The following is a 22,550-nucleotide window of genomic DNA, read 5'->3' as shown; positions in this document are numbered from 1 at the left end:
TCATATAAAATGAAAATTTAACAAACAAAATGTTTTCCTCTGAGCACTATGCGGGTGTCCAGAGCCAGGTAGTAGAAGCCAATCTTAGCCAATCACGATGATATATTATGAAAAATCCCACAGATTGGTTTCGATCACAAGGCTATAGGGAAAATGTGTACCGAATTTGTATGATTTTTGGACAAAATATAGATTACCGGTAGGATTAATATCAACAAATGTGTTAGGCAGTAATCTGGTGGTGCTAACGGTCCGACAAATTTAGGGCAGAAGTTCTGATCTTGTCTCCAGGGACTGTGTGTACACAGTTTCACGTCGTTCAGGCCAACATTTGATAAATAATGTTATTGAGGGGGAAAACATAAGTTAGTTATGGTTATGTGGGAGGCTATATCTGTTTATAAGAGCAGTATTTTACCACCATTCTTCTTCTTATTATTATTCTTATTATTCTTGCTTGGCCAGGCCGAAAGCTTGGCTGAGACTATGTTTTGCACGCTGTTTGTCTGTCCGTCCCTCCGTCCGTCCGTCCGTGTGTAGAACCTCTGCACCGGATTTTGCAGATCAGCCTGTTATAGTGCTGATTTTTGCAGGCCTATTTTTGCAGGCCTATTACTCCCACAGCCTTTGTCCTAACATCGCGCAAATCTCTACACATTATTTCTATAGTCAAGATGGATCTGTCTGCTGTCGCCTCACAGCTAGACGGTCCTGGGTTCGATTCCCGCTCGGGGCACTGTGGGTGCTGGCAGCGTGTTTCCTCCTCCGTGTCATCAGTGCCCATACCCGAAGGCGGGGTTGGCGAAAGGGCCTTTCTGTGTGGAGTTTGCATTGTAGGTACCCTCACAAAAACATGCAGTAATCCTGGTCTCTAAACTGCCTCCCCCTGGCCAGCCGGGGCGCCTGATGGAGGGGAAAGGAACTGGTTGGAATAACGTGTTCCTTCCACGCGCTACGTCCAACCAGGGAAACTCCCCCCTGTCAGGTGTAAAGGAGCAACTTGGACACTCAGGCACACTAAGTCCATTGCTCTCCCCAGGTTGGCGGAGGGTGTGTAGAGCCCAGGATCACAGTAGATGATTGGCACAGGGGTGAAAAATGGGTTACAAAATCGTGGGATAAAAAATATATTTAAAAACAAAAAGATGGATCTGTCTAATTGTTCATATTCCATCCTGATTGGCTAACATTGGCTTCCAAAGTTTGCAGGATTGGTCTGTTTTGTACAAAATGCCTCAAATCAACAACGCAAACAATTGTGCACGCACATTCCAACTATGCCGAGGAAGAAAAGCTACTTTTCAAATCAGCCCACATCGTGGCGATATAACCTTTCGATTTGCGTTTTTACCTACAACTGCACCAATCGTGAAACTTTGCACACACACTCCCAGGTAAAAACCACTACCCTGTATTTGTCTGCCTTTTATAGCACCACCAGAGGCCAACTTTTGTATTTTTTACATTACTCCTCCAGATTTTGTCCATCATGCACATTATCTATATAGACATGTAAATCTGTCCGAATTTTCATATTCCATCCTTCTTCTTTTTGATTTCCGGCAGTGTAGACTGTGGACTGCACAAGGCATATTACTGCCGTTGTTATGATTCTCATTTCTCACTATGTCCAAACAAAGAAAAAACTGAAAACCTCCACTTCTAGCTCTGACATCCTTATTAATATGTCTTTCTGCATTGTAAATACTGCTGCACTGATTCCATGGCTGCCCAGTGCCCACACTGACATAGCCCTGTGTCATGCTTTCCTATTAAAAACAAGTTATTGTTTAACCCACAATGCTGCATCGCTACGAGATGCAGTGTTACAGCATCACCTCTTACTGACTTTAGGTTGTACCATGTACTGTAGTAATGCCTCCAAGAAATGCCACCCTTTTCACATTAGCCTATTATAGGCAGCACCACAAGCATGCAGGCAGATTTTTGCTAAACATTTTGAGTGGTGCCTATACTGCCTAACCGCTCCAATGGTACTAATGCTGGCTCAACGTGGAAAGAAATGACACACCTGGGATTCAATAACCTACCTGTCCTGGCGGAGACCAGTGCTCCGAGGAACACTTCTTCTAGTTATTTCTTTTTTCCCCCCCATGGGGACAGGTTAACCACTTAAATTAGTGATTCTGAACAAACAAATTAGGTATTTTTGAAGGTATGGGCCCCCTTTTTGGACTTTATAGAAGAGCGTAATTGATTCGGACTGGTCCATGATCTTTATCTAGGCTGTTTTATTATGATGAAGTATAAGTGACACATCCCACCCTCATACGCATGCAAGGGCACGGCAGATTTTTGGCCTGTATCTCGCTGTTCGGATGTGGGACGATTGGGGTGGTGGGGTGACATGTGGCTTCTGTTGGTTCCGCCGTGGGCTGGTGATGCCCCGTCCCACAGTACTGGAATACTTGCTTTTACAAATATTTAAGTACGGTATTCAAAAAGGGGTCCGTTTAAACTACTTGAGTATTCAAATTCAATTTCCAGACAGACAGTGAAAATAGCAGAGCTTGTAGATCTGTTTTTTTTTCCTGTATTTGAAATTGGGCTATATATATATGTATATATATATATATATATATATATATATATATATATATTTACTTGCAATACTCAAGTAAATGTACTTAGTTACTGGTGGTACAGTGCAGTGTGAGTCATCCCTGCAGTGTGAGTTATGTGATATTGCAGCAGTTACAGCTCCCATCCAGCGTTGCCACATTTTGCGAGAGAAACAAGCGGTCAGGACTATAGGAAAACAAGACCAAAAGACCATGCTAGGCTGAAAATAACAGATCTATAAGCACACAACTTAGAGTATATATTAATAGAGGTCACGGAGGAAACCTTGAGGCGAAATGGACATAGTGGCCGAATTTTGTATTGCAGCTCTGGGCCAATTCTGGTCCGTTGACTATCATTACGCACGTTCATGATGACACGTGAACGCTGTTTCATACGTGAACGCGTGCAATGATCAACGCGTCAACGGCCAGCACGTTCACGATTTGGCCCAATGCCATCCCAGAATGCACTTTGTTCCTACCCGGAAGCAGGAGTGAAATCGCCTCATGGGCTTTTGAGCAACTTAATGCAAGTGGATGGGAGGAGAACTCCGGTGCCGTCTCTATTAATATATACTCTAAGGCTCACAATGCGTTCGTTGCCATGTGGTTGTGGGTTGTGAGCTTGTAGATCTGTTATTTTGTTTGTGGACAAATATTAATTCATTACTTTTGTTTTGGGGATCGTTTACACGCAACTGTTTGACTTACACGGCATTTGGCAAACAAGCCCAAATAAGCAACTTCATTTTACAAACAAGCCCCAAAAAGTGACTTTACAGGAAGAAAAAAAACAAGAGCAAAATTGCTTATAATTACCAGACTTGGCAACACTGCTCCCCCACATTTACACCAGTGTTGGAAAGTAACTACAAGTACATTTATGCAAGGAGAATAATAGAATGATTGTATTGGTACTGTATCAAGGAGAATAATAGAATGATTGTATTGGTACTGTATCAAGGAGAATAATAGAATGATTGTATTGGTACTGTATCAAGGAGAATAATAGAATGGTTGTATTGGTACTGTATCAAGGAGAATAATAGAATGATTGTATTGGTACTGTATCAAGGAGAATAATAGAATGATTGTATTGGTACTGTATCAAGGAGAATAATAGAATGATTGTATTGGTACTGTATCAAGGAGAATAATAGAATGATTGTATTGGTACTGTATCAAGGAGAATAATAGAATGATTGTATTGGTACTGTATCAAGGAGAATAATAGAATGGTTGTATTGGTACTGTATCAAGGAGAATAATAGAATGATTGTATTGGTACTGTATCAAGGAGAATAATAGAATGATTGTATTGGTACTGTATCAAGGAGAATAATAGAATGATTGTATTGGTACTGTATCAAGGAGAATAATAGAATGATTGTATTGGTACTGTATCAAGGAGAATAATAGAATGATTGTATTGGTACTGTATCAAGGAGAATAATAGAATGATTGTATTGGGACTGTATCAAGGAGAATAATAGAATGGTTGTATTGGTACTGTATCAAGGAGAATAATAGAATGATTGTATTGGTACTGTATCAAGGAGAATAATAGAATGGTTGTATTGGTACTGTATCAAGGAGAATAATAGAATGATTGTATTGGTACTGTATCAAGGAGAATAATAGAATGATTGTATTGGTACTGTATCAAGGAGAATAATAGAATGATTGTATTGGTACTGTATCAAGGAGAATAATAGAATGATTGTATTGGTACTGTATCAAGGAGAATAATAGAATGATTGTATTGGTACTGTATCAAGGAGAATAATAGAATGATTGTATTGGTACTGTATCAAAAGCAAACAGTGCAAGTGCAATTCTTACTTGACTTGAATATGTCCATCTTTCAATGCCTTACACTACAAATATTTGAAACCTTTAGTTGCTTGTTACTTATCCAGAATTAGATTACTATGAGAAAACTCACAAATCTATTGTTATTTGACTAATTGACTAATATGATCTGTACAATTGTTTCATACCAATGTAAGTGTCATGCATAATGTTATGAGTAATGTTTTAAGACACAATCTAAGTACTGGAAAGAATTTGCTTTTAACACCCAAAATGTTATGAAAATACAGGCCATCGGGCCATGCTGAATGTTGGAGTAATGTGCAGCACAGAAAGCCGAACATACACATATTTTCCATGTCCAATATTGAAAAGACATAACACAAACACATTTTGCCTAAACCCATTCACCCAATCAATATTGTATTACTGTAGGTATTATTTCATTAGAAATACACAGGGAGGGAGATAAATATCTGTATACAATATTACGTATCACTGCTTTAAAACAAATCACAAAGAAATGGTTGGATGTAGCCACTCCCTATTAATAATTGGAAAATAACAGTTGAAGATATTAAAGAGTTGGAAATAATCAGAAATACATATATTTTATACATGTAGAATGTAGAAGTAGGCCTACTACAGGTAAGCTACCCCTATGTAAATGGTTCTTTTACTTTTTCCCTTGTATTTCTACTTTATTTATTTCCTCCTTTTTCTTTTTTGTATTATTAATTTCAGTTTGTATATGGAAATGATGCAGGATCATTTTTTGGATGAAATGGATCAGAAGTATTGTTTGTCTAACTGCTAGTTTCTGCGAAGACTTTCCCCACAAAACAGATGCTGGGGTTTAAAGTGGTTGAAGCAACCTTTAATTCATTAATATAAGTACTAATGACCAGCAGCCACAAAGTCTTGGTGAACTACAGTGGATCAATTGGAACTTTTATTCTTCCCCTTTTCCTTTGAAAAAGTAACCATTTTGGACATACAAGGTTTCCACCCGACAGTGGCGATATACATTTTGTCTCAGTAAAAAAAAAAAGAACAGAAAGGAGAAAGTAAAGAGATGGCTTTTTAAAAAGCCGATGCTGAGTGTGTTGGCTGCGAGTCCCCTGGGCCGTGCGTTCCAAAGTTTAGGAGGTCTCATTTAAAAGGCCGGGTCACCTTGGCCAGCGACCACGTCAGCACCCGGGGACAGTCACAAAGCAGATCTTTTCCTTACAGGTTATCTCTGCCTTCCTATATGGAACCCCAAATCTCTACAGCGAAGTCTGCACCAAAAGCCAGCCAGCCACGGAGCATCGATTAGTGATGTTCTGCTTCTTTTTTTAAACTTTGCTTCTCTGATGCAGGGGAGTGGATTGTAAATGTATGGATCACGTTAAAAGATGCAGTCCGGAACTTACTTTAACCACTTGACCCCTAAATACAGTGCTTAGTCCCACAGGGCTCTGTGCTAGGTTTGCTAGTATTTACACCAAATCTCTTCAGAGAAAAAAAATGAAGGATCTACTGTACGTCAGGGTGCTGATGTGGTCGCTGGCCAAGGTGTAGATCAGTTATTTATGTCAAAGTAATTTGGTCCAAGTACAGAGACAACTCTTAAGAGCAACGGGTTCCCAACCTTTCACGCGAGCATCATTGACTGACACGTGTGTCAATGACTGGCTGCTAAATTATTCTATCACCACATATGTAATAATTATACCACTGACCTAAATGGTGTTATATCAACGAGGATAGGGTGGAAAAGGTTATGTCTGTATTAGCCTTGACGACGTCTTGATCCAAGGTGTCTGTATCAGAAATGACTTGGGATCAGCGGTCCTGGTGCAGCGTGCCACGGGCCTTCCACTATCCTGCTCCCAACGGACTGTGCTGCGTGTCTCCCCCCATCTCTCTCCCGTTTCCTGTCAGTCTACTTTACTCCTGTCCCTCTCTCAATAAAGGCAAAAAATAAATATTTAAAAAAATAGAAAAACGTTGGACAGATATCACTGCTTTGAAACACATGGTGTAGAACACCATTATGCTCGAAGCTGGTTATAAAGACACCAAGGATTTGTCAGTGATGTGACATCACGAATAAATCTCAAACGACACAGATGCTTTTCCAGTTTTAAAGGTTTAAGTGGTTGAACCACCTTAAAGTGTATGCCAAACTTAAGACCATGTGATCACTCATTCTTGTTCTTTGGTGTGTTTCTGAACAGGAGAGAGTTTGCCGACGTGATGGAGTACTGTGCACAACATGGGAGCACGGGATCAATGAGGACCTCCCCCAGCTCCGAGCTGCGATCCCCCATCCAACCAGGTACTATGTAACACTAATGCTGTCTCCACACCGGCTGATAGAGCTATAGGCTATAGAGCGTCGCAGTCCCTCCCCCTTTCAGAACGACGAGTGGCCCAGGAAATGAAATACAATGCATTTCTCCCATAGGATTTTCTTTAAGTATTTATATAAAGACGGTTACGCCGCGGACAAAGCCAACTCGGATCGTGACAAATCATGACAATGAACACAATATTTTGGGCCGATCAAATCATTAGAAAGAAGAAAATAAAGGCAGGAGACAACACTATTTGTTTTGTTTTTCTCCTTATAAATTATTTGATCGGCCACTCGGGCCACTCGTCGTTCTGAAAGGGGGAGGGACTGCGACGCTCTATAGTGAGGCTACTATTCATTTTTATTTGGAAGCCAGCGACATGAAGATACAAAGCTATGGTTACCATTAATTTGCAATGGAAGCCATTGTCAACCCATCTCCATAATTGGTCCTCACTACTGCTCATGATAAAATGGTACCCTTTTGGTCTACTTGGTCTGTGTATCAGAGGAGGGCTGTGTACAGTTCAGAATCTCGTCTTCCGGCCTGGGCTGGCCAAGCCAAGCGGTCCAGGCACCTAGAATGGTAATCCAGCCTGACAGCGTGTCGCAGGTTCGAGTCCTGATCCCGGCGACCTTTGCTTCGTGTCCCCACCTCTCTCCCTCTTTCCTGCCAAACTACTGTGTTGTCAATGAAGGCAAAAAGCCCCCAAAAATATATTTAAAAATTTATAAAACCGTCTTTCAGTGACATCATCGATTGGGAATCCAAGCTAATAGAAAACTCTTAACGATGATGTCACTGGTAGGTAGGCGGGTTTCTGAACTGTCCACAGCCCTCCTAGACACAGACCAAGCGGAAACAAATTGTACAATTGTGTCATGATGCATTGTAGCTTGTAGATCTGCTCATTTCAAATAGGCCTACCTATACGCCTCAAAATTATACTTAAGTACAGTACATACTGTAAGTAAATATAGTTACTTTCCAGTTCCACCACTTACTTTTCACCATTTCCACTCATCAGAGTGATGAGTGGAGAGAGCACTATGGGTGGTACAATGTACTGCCGAGGGCTGTGTGTGTGTGTGTGTGTGTGTGTGTGTGTGTGTGTGTGTGTGTGTGTGTGTGTGTGTGTGTGTGTGTGTGTGTGTGTGTGTGTGTGCGTGTGTGTGTGTGTGTGTGGGGAGGGGGATCCTAACCAGGAACAACTATTAGTATGACAATGACAAATAAAGGCCACACCTACATAAAGCAACAACATTAATCACCATAAACATGTAACCTGGCTTTCCAGCTCACATTACACCACAATAGAGGAGAAAAAAAGTTGGTGTGTATACTGTATGTGGCTCAAGGCATGCTGGGATTTATGTCTGCTGGGTCTCTCTCTTTCTCTCTCTCTCTCTCTCACTCACTTTATTATTCCGGATGAGTTTTAAATTACAGTAATCGGCCATAGTTTGATACACGTCACGCGAGTGAGTGTTTTTGCGAGTGTGCACCATCCAACCATTGCTACAGCGAGTAATGCAACGCGCTTGTTTCAACCATAGATGCACTGCACTCTGTGCTGTTCCTTCGTATGTCACTTATCTACTCGATCATCATGCCATGCAGGGATGTCACTTGCGAAAAAGAACCTGGAGTAGTTGGGACAAGCTACTAGTGTTGCCCGATGTATCGGCAGACACATCAACATCGGCCAATGTTTTTTAACTAATCGCTCCGATATTAAAATGGCCCTGATGTGAACAACTGATGATTGATTGCATCTGTGTCAAGCTGCCTGCTGCTGCGCTGCAGGAGTGAGTGAGTGAGTGAGTATGTGTGTGTGTGTGTGTGTGTGTGTGTGTGTGTGTGTGTGTGTGTGTGTGTGTGTATGTGTGTGTGTGTGTGTGTGTGTGTGTATACATTATTATTATGTGCATGTCATTTCTAAAGGAATTTAATGTTGAGGAGATGAAGGTTTAGGTATGGAAAGAACTTAAAGCCACTTTCACCCTGGTTACATTTGTATATCAGAGATAGATATGATTAAAAAAGAAAAATCACTTGCACAGTGGAATTCAGTGATATTATTAACAACTTAAATAAAAATACCTACATCTAAATCACATTATTAATGTTTTGCTCAATTTAAGATAGCCTGGCTCAATTTAAAAACACATAGAAAATCACATTAAGTCTTGCGAGTAGTATTACAGACCTTCTCATCTCATTTTGGAGAGTAATCTATTTTGTGCCCGCATACATGCAGCTTGAAGACTGAATTACTGCCGCGCTGCCAGTTTTTACCCTTCATTTCAAGGGCATTAAAAAAAGCAAATATTACATAACCTGAGGATGAAAGACTAGCCTCTCGGAGAGGGATTTTTGGCTTCTCCGGCAGTCACTCAGCATATTGGTTTATTCTTCACAGATCAAGTTTACGATGGGGGGTGCATGAAGTTTTAAGGACCATCCTCTCTTGAGTCCTGTGTCTGAGACGCAGGAGCAGTTGAATGCAGTTTGTGCAGCAACTGATGCAGAATCATGCTGAAGCCCCGGTCTTTCCATCTTTGGGGTGTATCATCTGCATCCGAAAGAGAATAAATCTAATCTAATGGAACCTCTTCTTAGCCTATATTATTATTTCAATGCCGACATAACTATGAATTCTTAGAGTTATAGACCCGTAAGGGGCAATTATATTATATATAATATAATTCTAAATAAAATGTGCATGTTCAGTACTGTATATCTGACTGCTTGTATTGACTCATGGAAATGTGCCATGTTGTGCAGTAATAGACAACTGTGATGAATTGCAATGCATCGTAGAATCAAATCGAATGAAATTGTTACCTGGTGAATCGTAATCGAATTGAATTGTGAGGGCAGTGCCAATGCACACCTCTAATAGAGCCTATTAGAGATTTGAATTATAAATCTCTTTAAGCAGTGCTGAGTGTTTTGTTTTGTTTATTCCACTGTGTGTAATGGTAGCAGAGCTAGAGAGAATACAAGACAGAGAGAGAACACAAAAGGAATGTGTAACACTTCCACTGATGTGCTACACACCCTGCTGGGACACACTATGTTCTCTGAAAAGAAAGTGCTAATGAGTGTTTCTAACCTTTGAAAGGTGTTTTTTCTCTCTCGGGTCTTCTTCGAGGGTTTTCACCGTTTGTTTTTCGGTAGACGTTCGGATTTTGGGCATTATCATTTCAGAGTTTCTCTCTCTCTCTCTCTCTCTCTCTCTCTGGGGGAGCTATGGTTGCGTCTTTGTTTACCGACAGAAAGCTAGAGAAGTCACATAACATATACGTAGGCTACCTTTAACCCATTTCTTTTTTTAACTTTTCAAAAATCTAAAATCGTACGTTGCTGTAAGTGGTGCTCAAACGTTTTCACCTAACTATACACGTATACATAATGTTCTAGATCTAGAATAATCAAAAATAGCAGATCTACAAGCCCATAGCATAGCACAGCACGAAGTGGCACGCTATGAGCTTGTATCTAAAATTGCGAGGCGGTGTCTCGTGGCGAGAATAGCAGAGCTAGAAGCTCACACGGCATCACATCCGTGCCACACTGTGAGCTTGCATGTCGGCTATTCCCAGTCGACACCGTCTCACGACCGAGCATGAATTAGGCTTGACAGCAGTGTGTTGTACGTGTGTGTTTGACCAGCAGGGGGCCCGGGCAGACCGCAGGACAGCACGTCGTCTGGCTCGTCGTCGCGCTCCCAGAGTCCTTTGATGCTGAGCCCAGCGGGCTCCCAGAGCATGTACAACACCAGCGGAACCATGAGGCGCTCACGCAGGTACACGCACACAAGCAGGTAGACGCACACACACACACACTCATGCACGCACGCACGCACACACACACACACACACACACACACACACACACACACACACACACACACACACACACAGGGGGTCGTTTGGGGATAAGGTTTGCACTACTATTCTGACTTCTCTGACACAGTGCATGCAGCTGAGCAGCCGACGGCACATCAAAGGAACAGTCACAGAGGTTGTTAATTAATGGCTGAGACTGAACTCCCAGTGCAGTTGGAAAAGGAAGTAATCACTTCTGTCCGTGACAATACCCAATCCTACAGTTTGAATTCTGTACAATCCAAATGTGTATATAAAATATAGATTCCCCATCGATTATCTTGGTTCCGCCCACATTTATCTTGTGAAGCAGAATTGGTTTAATGCTCGACTATGCAAGACTTCTGGTCTGTGTGTGTAATTGTATATACACAACAGAGAAGTCCCTCCCCCCACTCCAATCAATCAATCAACTCAAATTTGTGTGTGTGTGTGTGTGTGTGTGTGTGTGTGTGTGTGTGTGTGTGTGTGTGTGTGTGTGTGTGTGTGTGTGTGTTGCCAGTCACCCAGGGGAGGGTGTGATCCAGCTGATCTCAGTAACCCGGTCCAGCACTCTGGGCATCACCATCGGAGGAGGAACCAACAGACCTGATGGACCCGCTGTCTTCATCCAGGAAGTCCTGTCTGGAGGAGACTGCTACCGGGTAGGCTACTATACCATCCGCCTGGGTGACAGCAGACAGCTGTGCAAGCTGGGGCTTTGGCATGGGGGGTCAGATCAACATATGGAATGAATTATGTACTGGTTATTTGGATCATGTATTGAGTGTACAGGGTTTGATCAGGTCAGATCAACATATGGAATGAATTATGTACTGGCTATTTGGATCATGTATTGAGTGTACAGGGTTTGATCAGGTCAGCTCCATATATGGATATCTAAGGATGGCAGCGGGGGCAGTGTCTTGAGTGTACAGGGTTTGATTCCTTAAAGTAAGCATGTATTACCAACGTAATACATCATCAAGAATCATAAGCAAGCTATGAACCTAACATCTGTCTAACAGTAGAAGATCTGTAGGCCTACATTGAAGCTATGAGTATACACTATAGAGTGCTATGTCTAGATAAAATAAGTTTAGTCTTTGCATACGCCTGTAAGGTCGCCATGGCTAGTGCAAGTGCTATGGCAAGGTTTCCATGCACCTGACAGTGGCGACTTGGTCTTTTGTCCTCTACATGTCCATGCTAAGTCTTCTAGCAGCGGGTTCTATTAATACAGCACCCAGGGAGTGGGTAGAGCCGTTGTCTTATATACTCAAGGACACTTCCACATACTAAGCCTGGAGGCGAGGAATCGAACCGGCAGGTACCGTCCCAGTTCTTACAGTGTGCCGCTCTCCTCGACCACAACGACACGCCGCTCAGTCAATCGCTGTCAGATGGGCGTGCATTTTGATTTTCAGAGCATTGATTATTTGAATGATCAATTCATCCATTGTGCTTTGACTTGGACCAATGAAACTAGCATAGCATACTTTCCTATTCTTAGTGGGTATTTTATTAATGTTTTACCAATAGGTGGTCCCTCACGGTCCACCAGTGGGCCGCAGGCCGCAAGTTGGAGGAGAAAGCAAAGAGAAAGTCATGCTGGAGTCTGGAATGTGTAGAATCCTAATGTCCGGTCGTGGCGACTGAGAACTTTCATTCCTTGAATGTCACATAAAAATGTCACATTTGTTTCTTTCAAAGAGCATGGTCTCTGGAAAGGTCTTGTCATATACCGGTGGAATTTAGAAAGGTCCTCTAGCCCAAGAAGCTCCCATCTGCAGCAGAGATGAAAGGCCCTTCTGCTTTTGGAAATCAATAGTGTCTAACACTTTGAAATAAAGATCTTGATAATCAGCCTTTTTTGTCAGCAGAATGTGCTGTACGCTCCCGTTAGCCGGCCTGTCCTGGTCCTCTCTACCTGTGCAGTGGATTCTGCCCTCCCTCCAACTTCGTCATACTAACTACAGTGTCACACAAAAAGCAGCAAAAATAGGCGAATTGCCGAAATAGTTCATTACAAGCATGTAGACAGAGCTGTTATTTTCACTATTTTCGGGAAACAAATTCTGAAAGTGAAAGAATGTCTGTGACTTTTATTAATATTGTCTCTAGATCAAATGTTTTGGCTCCCGATCCGATAATTTTATTTTGAGTATCTGCCGATCTGATTTATATTTTTATAGAACACTTATGCCATATCACAATAGTAAAATATTCCAAATCACAGACAGTATCCATGCAGTCAAATATATGGAATATATTCCATATGATATGGAATATAATATTGATGGTAGGGATGTCACGTTTTTTGGCTCCCGATCCGATTCCGATCATTTGAAAATGACGTGATCCGCCCTAATTTCTCCAGCATGCACTGGGCCATCCGCAGCACCCTCTGTAGGGCTTTCAGTTGGCGGGGCAGTGCAGTTTGCACACCAGGTGGGGCGGGGCAGTGCAGTTCGCATACCAGGCGGGGCGGGGCAGTGCAGTTTGCATACCAGGCGGGGCGGGGCAGTTTACATACCAGGCGGGGCGGGGCAGTGCAGTTTAAAAACAAATTAAATTATGTATTCCACTAATTTCGTGAAGAAATAAAATAATATTCTGAGAAATTCCATGAATCAGAAGTTAGATTAAAAGTCTAATTTATCTTTTGGGCCTTGAGCTAAAAAGTTTGGGAACCACTTATTACATGTGCACGACACCTACATGTGCATCCACGTTCAAATGTAATTACAGTTGTACATGGGAAACTCTACAGTTGTACATGGGTGATACCATATATACAGTTGTACATGGGTAATAATACCCTATACAGTTGTACATGGGTAATACCATATACAGTTGTACAAGTCATGGGTAGGACCCTACAGTTGTACATGGGTAATACCATATACAGTTGTACAAGTCATGGGTAGGACCCTACAGTTGTACATGGGTAATACCATATACAGTTTTACATGGGTAGGACCCTACAGTTGTACATGGGTAATACCATATACTGTATAGAGTTGTACATGGGTAGGACCCTACAGTTGTACATGGGTAATACCATATACTGTATAGAGTTGTACATGGGTAGGACCCTACAGTTGTACATGGGTAATACCATATACTGTATAGAGTTGTACATGGGTAGGACCCTACAGTTGTACATGGGTAATACCATATACTGTATAGAGTTGTACATGGGTAGGACCCTACAGTTGTACATGGGTAATACCATATACTGTATAGAGTTGTACATGGGTAGGACCCTACATACAGTACATGGTTAATAGTAATACCCTATACAGTTGTGCATCGGTAATGAACCTTATACTTGAACATGGAGTACTGCAGTAGTGCCGTGTACTGTCGTCATAGTACTGGCCCCCACATACTTTGTGTTATACAGTATTTCAGCTGTGCAGTATAGCGCACCATGCGGTACTGATATTTATAGACGGACACACATAAAAGTACTGATGTTCAGAGAGAGAAGTCCAAGTACTCTCTCTCTCTCTCTCTCTCTACCCCCCACCCCCATGGGATTTAAATTGGTTCCATTCAGAGTTATTCTCTGGCACGAGCAGTGAGTTGTTACTTTATAGGTGTAAAATATTGTGAAGGATCCATTCCTTGTGCCAAGCTGTGTTGCTGTTGTTGAAGAGGACTTCTGTCCACTCATGTATACTGTGCTTCTGGAAGTACAGTAGATTCAGTATAATGTGTATATAAGTAACACTAGAAAACCTAGACTCATAATCTTGCATTATGTCAGAATGTTCAGCTTTTTTATCAACGTGTCACCAGAAACCAATTATCTGTCTAATTTTATATATATAAAAAAGTGGTTCACAAATGGGCGTACAGGGTATACTTGAGAGAAAGTGTGCTCAGGGTAGTCTAATTTCAAGTCATTCACTCCTTTTCTTATTTGTGATATTTAATATATTCTTCAAAAGGTTCGAAATCGAGCATCGGGTGGATACCTCATATTATGTCCGAAGCAGCTAAACTTTTCAGGATTCAAATACTACTTTTGTATGACACTAGTAGGCTATGGAGAAAAGAAACAGCAACTGACCGACAGCAACGACATGCTAGATATGGTTTTCTCTATGTAGTCGGTTAAAAGCACAACAAACAGTTTGAGATCCACTGCCACAGCCTATTAGGCCAGTCAATCTAAGCTAAAAAGGGGCGTGACCCAAAATAGATTGCAATAGTAATCGCTCACGGTTATTTTATGATCCTTAGGGTCATCTAAATAACATAACAAAAATGGTTGTGTTGAATTGTGGATCATGTTAAATTCAGGGGTTTAAAGTTGGGGTACCCTTAAAAGCCTATACAAGGGAACCATTTCAAACTTTAAGTATGCTTTAAGTAGCATGTGACATGTCAAACTAGGGGGTTTCATGATTCTGAATCTATTCCAAGCATTAATTATGCACGGAAAACACTGGCTAAATAAGTTTGGCGATAGCCACTTGCCCTCATCACATTTGTGACAACATCTATGGCCGTTATTAGCCGAAAATGTATTATGCTTACAATTGTTTCAGAGTCATGTATAACCCTAGTTTGACATGTCACATGCTACTTAAAGCATTAACATTTTAAGTCTTTGCCTTATAGGTTTAACAGTACCCCAACTTTCAACATTAGCATTAGCGCTGCGTTATCAATGACATTAACATTAACGTTAGCTGTAATAATACTGTACAAATCTGCTGGTTTTCTGTGTGTTTTTCAGGATGGGCGACTGAGGCCCGGCGACCAGCTCATTGCCATTAACAAGGAGTCCTTGATAGGAGTGACATATGAAGAGGCCAAAACGATCCTCAACAAAGTCAAGTTCAGGTGAGAATGTGCATCTCTCTCTCTCTCTCTCTCTCTCTCTCTCTCTCACTCTCACTCTCTCAGAACTAAGGGCCAATGTGCAAGCATGATCAGTATTAAGAAACTCACATCTAACATACTAGTGTTGATTTTGACAACCTTTTTTTCTTCTTTTTTCCATGCTATAGTTTTTAAGCTGAAGTGTTTTAAGCCGAACCACAGTGGTTCAGATAAATCCCCGTTGTCAAACCCCACCCCCCCAAGACACACACACACACACACACACACACACACACACGCCCACACACACCGTCGCTTGGGGTTGGTGTTTTATTAGACAACCGCAGGGTTTCTCCACTCCCCCATGCGGAGACGCCAGCTGCCACTCCTCTCCTCCACTGAACAGACGCCCGGGTCAAACTGCAGGGGTCACTAGTGCACTAGACACAGACACTGTCCCCCGTGGTCTTCCGCATCCCGCATTTTAACACTGATAAATGGAAGTTGTGAGCGCCCCGGCTGCGCCGACGCAGCAATGCCAGGATATGAAGCCCAGGTATCTGGGTGCTGGCCCATGCATGCTTTCACCTCTACAGTAACACCACCACCCATGCATTAGCATTACCTAGTAGAGCGTATACTTCCTAGGTCCTCACAAATGGTTGAGGTATTAGGGTTATGAGAGTTATGCCGGTTGTCGTGGCTAGATGATTTCCAGATCTGCAAGCTAACAACGCATCACATTGTGACGTGTTGTGACCTTGTTGATCTGCTATATTGTTTTGTTGTTGTTGTTATTACTTGCGCGAGCAGAGTGTGCGCAAGTACTGTTTTCGGCTGCGTATTAAAAGACGTTTGTTGATGACGTAATCAATTTAAGTTTATAGTATTAACTTGCCTATATATGTCAGAGGTTTCAATAACTTGATTGGGGTCTGCTTATAGCGCAGTAGTTGATGGTGGAGAATCGGGGTGCCAAACAGAACTCTCTGCTCTGCTCACGCACAAGTAGGCCATTCTTGGCCAACTGGCCAAAGTGCAAGTTGGCAGCTCGACAGAGTGCATTTCTAGTTATTATTATTATTATTATCCTTTCACACAAATTGTCGAAGGTGCGCCAGACGTCTGTTTGGCCTACTACTACCACACAGGTCTGCACAAGCCTCGATGCACACTATGCAGAAATATATCCTACATGCCATGGGGCATGTTACTAACACCCCGAACTCCCAGGGTTATTTAATCCATTCAATCAGAGCGACCAGCCATTTATACTGTAGCAGCGGAGCACACTTAGCGACGGACCACTATCCCGGATGCAGCTGAAGTAGCTAGATGTAGCCAAAACACTATCCCGGATGCAGCTGAAGTAGCTAGATGTAGCCAAAACACTATCCCGGATGCAGCTGAAGTAGCTAGATGTAGCCAAAACACTCCCGAGGAGAACGGCAACAACGGGAGGTATGATTAATTCTAACACGACTAGCGACGGGGCCGCAATGGGCCGTCTAACACTTAATCTTTGCTTAGAATTGGACGGAATGATTTAGATCAAGAGTTATTCATGTTTTAAGATTTAAGATAAAATGGGGGGGAACATTTTCGATGACGTCCCACCGGAAAATAACATTGAATGTTGCGCAACAGACGCTCCCAGCCTGTGGAGCGATGCGATCGGTTTTGATATCAATAATCTCCGTCCTTTTTATCAGTCTCCGTCCTGAGTGCTGGGCGTTACTAATTGATTGAACGGAGAACTCCGTCCTTGCCGCTCAGGGTGTTAACTACATTCCATGCAGTATATATGCTATGCTACATGTACATGTATTCTTTATATTTTCCTCTCCTCTCCTCTCCTCTCCTCTCCTCTCCTCTCCTCTCCTCTCCTCTCCTCTCCTCTCCTCTCCTCTCCTCTCCTCTCCTCTCCTCTCCTCTCCTCTCCTCTCCTCTCCTCTGCTCCAGTCAGGAGAGTAAAGCAGAGATAGCGTACATCCCAGGTAAAGGGCCATTCCCCAGCATTACGACTCACCCCAACGGTGCCCAGCGAACCTCAACCAATGGCTACAGCACCAAAAAACGCCTAAAAGTCCGCGTCAGATCGCCTGAGGTAAGTACAATCTACAGTGGCGTACCACAACGATGTCTTTATTTTGTACAGCGAATCAGGCTGGAGTAACGTCCTGTATTCAACATCTTACTTGAGAGAACTTGAGTTGTAATTTGTGAAAATATACCAGTTAAAAATATATTATTCTTGTCAAGCAGAAATCTCCATATTTCATATTGTCCTAGTTTTGTTTCTTCGTGAACGTATGTCCTACTTCGTCACACAAAAGTAGCGAAACTAGCCAATCTAAAAGCAGAAAAAGCAGACTATAATGCATCTTGACCACATAGCCTAATGCATTGTTTCCCAAACAGTGGGTCAGGACCCACGGTTCCAATTTTTGTATGGGATTTGTTTCCTACATGTTTTATTATTACCGGTATACTATTACAAAAACAAAAGTAAAATCATTAGAAAGAAGAAAAGAAAGTCAGGAGACAACACTATTTGTTTTGTTTTTCGTCTTATAAATTATTTGATCGGCCCAAAACATTGTGTCCATTGTCATGATTTGTCACGATCCGAGTTGGCTTTGTCCGCGGCGTAACCGTCTTTAAATAAATTATATTAGAAGTGCCGATGGAAGAATGCATTGGGGTTTCATTTCCTGGGCCACTCGCTTTTCTGAAAGGGGGCGGGACTGCGGCGCTCTATACAGCAGCGGTTCCCAAACCTTTTTGGCCATGCACCCCCTGTTACCTCCCGACCTAGCTGACCCGACCTAGATTACTCCCCCACATGGAAATCAAAATCGCATAAGCTATATAGAGACATATATTTCCTATTTATCCACATATGCACATATATGAACCTGAATATGGCATATATATGCAGCATAGGCTATATTCTGCATATGCCTGCCATATGCAGACGCCTCCAGCTTGTCCAGAACGCTGCCGCCCGCCTCCTCACCACCACGAGGAAGCGTGAACATAATTTCCCCGGTCCTCGCCACACTCCACTGGCTACCTGTTAGATTTAGAATAGATTTCAAGATTTTATTATTTGTTTTTAAAGCCCTAAACGGTCTCGCACCCCAGTATTTATCACTCCTTTTAAATCCATACACCCCAGCCAGGTCCTTGAGGTCAGCTGACCAATTGCTTCTGACTATGCCCTCAACAAAGTACAGGTCTAGAGGTGACCGAGCTTTCTCAGTGGCCGGCCCCAAACTCTGGAACAGTCTGCCCATGGGGATTAGGTCCGCTCGCTCCATGGGAGCTTTCAAGTCCTCTCTTAAAACTCCTTCTTTCTCCATGGCTTTTGACTCTATTTGATTCTTGATTTTAATTTTTGCTTTTGCTCTATTGTACTGCAACTGTGTAGTTTGTTGCTCTCTTTTGTTTGTGTGGTTATACCATGCTATTTTTGTCTTGGTTTCTTTTTTCTTTTACCTGATCCTGTACAACCCCCCATTAGCCCCCTAGAAGGCGCTCGCGCACCACAAGGGGTGCACGCACCACAGTTTGTGAACCACTGCACAGTACCTCCACACTGGGTTGCACCTGGGTTTTCAGGGCTAGCACCGACAACTTACAAGGTGACCAGTGACCACCCAAAACTTTTGTTCAACTAAAACGGTTACACAGTATGACTTTATTATTATTATTTTATATTTATATATTTATTTGTTGGCGTCAGGAGCCAATCTTGACTAAGGGCTGTGTTCCAAATCCAATGAGCTGGCTGATAGCCTCTGGAACTTCAACGTGAAGTATGAGACTGGATTAGGCAAGATTCTATTTGGAGGATCAGGGTTGAGTAAAAAGCAGGGATGGAGTGAGGATCAGGGTTGAGTAAAAAGCAGGGATGGAGTGAGGATCAGGGTTGATCAAAAAGCAGGGGTGAAGTGCATGCAGTCAGAGGTGTGGATGTTGCACTATGGGGTGACCAGATCCAAACTGTTCATTTGAGTATCGCTTGTGTGGGACAAGTTGGACGGGGGGACAGTCACAGGACAGGACAGGACTGGATTAGCAACTTATACTTTTAGTTGCTAAAAAACACATCTTGCAGGAAACTATTAGGGGACTAACTATTAGGGCGGCGGTGGCCGGATGGTAACCGCAAGGTTGCCAGTTCGAACCCGGGCTCCCCCAGAGTCAGTGTTGAAGTGCCTTGCATGGTTTCAGCTGCTATCGATGTATGAATGTGTGTGTGAATGGGTGAATTGATGGACAATTTGGATAAAGGCGCTATATAAATGCACCATTTACATTTAGGGCATTTGAACACTGATGCCTGCCAGTCACAATGTGGGACAGGTTCTCAATTTGTGGGACGCCTGTAAAGTCTTGCAAATAAGAGACTGTCCCACACAAAGGGTCACCCTACCCTATGTTGCACTGGTTCCCAAACAGTGCAAGGCATTAAAAAAAGAAAATGTAATATATGAATGTTGCTTTTGAATACTTAGGCTATTTGTGCTACCTTTATTTGTATGATAAAATAGGGCACTGAACTTACATAAGCACATAAAAAGTGGTTTCTATTATTATTATATTAATTATAATAATAATAATAATAATAATTATTATTATTATTATCTAACTAATACATCCTGTTTTTATAGAATGCCGTGTATTCAACTGTAGTTGACTCTATAATGAATCTAATATTAAGGATGATCTCCATGTTGATGCAGGTGGAGCCAACCTCAGTGTCTTCAGCGTCTCCAGACCACTGTCCTCCAGATACACACATCTCAGGTACTGTCCTCCAGATACACACATCTCAGGTACTGTCCTCCAGATACACACATCTCAGGTACTGTCCTCCAGATACACACATCTCAGGTACTGTCCTCCAGATACACACATCTCAGGTACTGTCCTCCAGATACACACATCTCAGGTACTGTCCTCCATACACACATCTCAGGTACTGTCCTGCTGATACACACATCTCAGGTACTGTCCTCCTGATACACACATCTCAGGTACTGTCCTCCAGATACACACATCTCAGGTACTGTCCTCCAGATACACACATCTCAGGTACTGTCCTCCAGATAAACACATCTCAGGTACTGTCCTCCAGATACACACATCTCAGGTACTGTCCTCCTGATACACACATCTCAGGTACTGTCCTCCAGATAAACACATCTCAGGTACTGTCCTCCAGATACACACATCTCAGGTACTGTCCTCCAGATAAACACATCTCAGGTACTGTCCTCCAGATACACACATCTCAGGTACTGTCCTCCAGATACACACATCTCAGGTACTGTCCTCCAGATACACACATCTCAGGTACTGTACTGTCCTCCAGATACACACATCTCAGGTACTGTCCTCCAGATACACACATCTCAGGTACTGTACTGTCCTCCAGATACACACATCTCAGGTACTGTCCTCCAGATACACACATCTCAGGTACTGTACTGTCCTCCAGATACACACATCTCAGGTACTGTACTGTCCTCCAGATACACACATCTCAGGTACTGTACTGTCCTCCAGATACACACATCTCAGGTACTGTCCTCCTGATACACACATCTCAGGTACTGTCCTCCAGATACACACATCTCAGGTACTGTCCTCCATACACACATCTCAGGTACTGTCCTCCATACACACATCTCAGGTACTGTCCTCCAGATACACACATCTCAGGTACTGTCCTCCAGATACACACATCTCAGGTACTGTCCTCCAGATCAGTGGTTCCCAAAGTGGGGTCCAGGGACCCCCAGGGGTCCTTGAGGGAGTTCCACGGGGTCGCCAGCTAAATGATAGTTTGTAACCAAATGGGCCCTTATGGGTCTGTAACTCTTTTCCATTTGTACACTCTCAGAGTTAAATTAACAGTGATTTTACAATATGAATTGGGGGTCCCAGAGATAGAAATGCCATTAAATGGGGGTCCGTAGACTAATGCATGTCAAAATGGGGGTCCCTGAAATTAATTAATAAGATCTGTAAAAATCTTCTCTTATGGTATATCTTTTTAAATGGGGGTCCACAGGCTAATTAGTGTCAATTTGGGGGTCCTTGGTCTGAAAAGGTTTGGGAACCACTGCTCCAGATACACACATGCAGGTATACTTATGTATACCTTTCCTACTGGCATCCCTCTCTGCTGCTCTCTCTCTCTCTCTCTCTCTCTCTCTCTCTCTCTCTCTCTCTCTCTCTCTCTCTCTCTCTCTACCCTGCCTTTATTTTCTTCTTTCTAATTATTTGATCGGCCCAAAACATTGTGTTCATTGTCATGATTTGTCACAACCCAAGTTGGCTTTGTCCGCGGCGTAAACATCTTTAAATAAATACTTTTTGCAAAGCCTATGGGGAAAATTAATGCTGAATTATTTCCTGGGCCAATCGTCATTCTGAAAGGGGGGCGGGACTGCGACGCTCTTATAGTCCCAGATTAACCCGTTAATTCTGGATGTGTTGAGATTAAGCCTGACAAGATCGTCATTAGCTGACGGCTCAGACGACTCTCAGCTCTCATCTGTGTGCTTCTATTGGCTAAGCCAGGGAACATATGGCGTGCAGACGAGGTTCAAGGTTGAAGTTGATCTGTATTGTCAGATCTTGGAAGGGCTCACACGTCACTTACAGCTCCTACATTATGCTATACTAGGGCTCACATGTCACTTACAGCTCCCACATTATGCTATACTAGGGCTCACACGTCACTTACAGCTCCCACATTATGCTATACTAGGGCTCACACGTCACTTACAGCTCCCACATTATGCTATACTAGGGCTCACACGTCACTTACAGCTCCTACATTATGCTATACTAGGGCTCACACGTCACTACAGCTCCTACAGTACATTATGCTATACTAGGGCTCACACGTCACTTACAGCTCCTACATTATGCTATACTAGGGCTCACACGTCACTTACAGCTCCCACATTATGCTATACTAGGGCTCACACGTCACTTACAGCTCCCACATTATGCTATACTAGGACTCACACGTCACTTACAGCTCCCACATTATGCTATACTAGGACTCACACGTCACT

The 22,550-nt window shown here is 42.7% G+C and overlaps 1 protein-coding gene across 1 annotated transcript in view; it reads left to right on the top strand.

The window, feature by feature from the left end:
* Window positions 1–22,550, top strand: part of LOC308323359 (syntaxin-binding protein 4) — a gene marked incomplete at its 5' end in the record, with an annotated part of 150,757 nt that overhangs the window by 105,949 nt on the left and 22,258 nt on the right. The window contains 6 exons of the mRNA XM_080775088.1: window positions 6,620–6,720; window positions 10,421–10,550; window positions 11,135–11,276; window positions 15,365–15,471; window positions 17,413–17,557; window positions 20,202–20,265. Coding sequence (XP_080631214.1) covers window positions 6,620–6,720; window positions 10,421–10,550; window positions 11,135–11,276; window positions 15,365–15,471; window positions 17,413–17,557; window positions 20,202–20,265 — 689 coding nt within the window. The remainder of the gene's footprint in view (window positions 1–6,619; window positions 6,721–10,420; window positions 10,551–11,134; window positions 11,277–15,364; window positions 15,472–17,412; window positions 17,558–20,201; window positions 20,266–22,550) is intronic.

This window comes from Protomyctophum bolini (assembly GCF_963924005.1).
Source record: "Protomyctophum bolini genome assembly, chromosome: 11".
Lineage (NCBI taxonomy): Eukaryota > Metazoa > Chordata > Actinopteri > Myctophiformes > Myctophidae > Protomyctophum > Protomyctophum bolini.
Note: the sequence above shows the minus strand (reverse complement) of the source record. Positions and strands in the feature narration are given on the sequence as shown.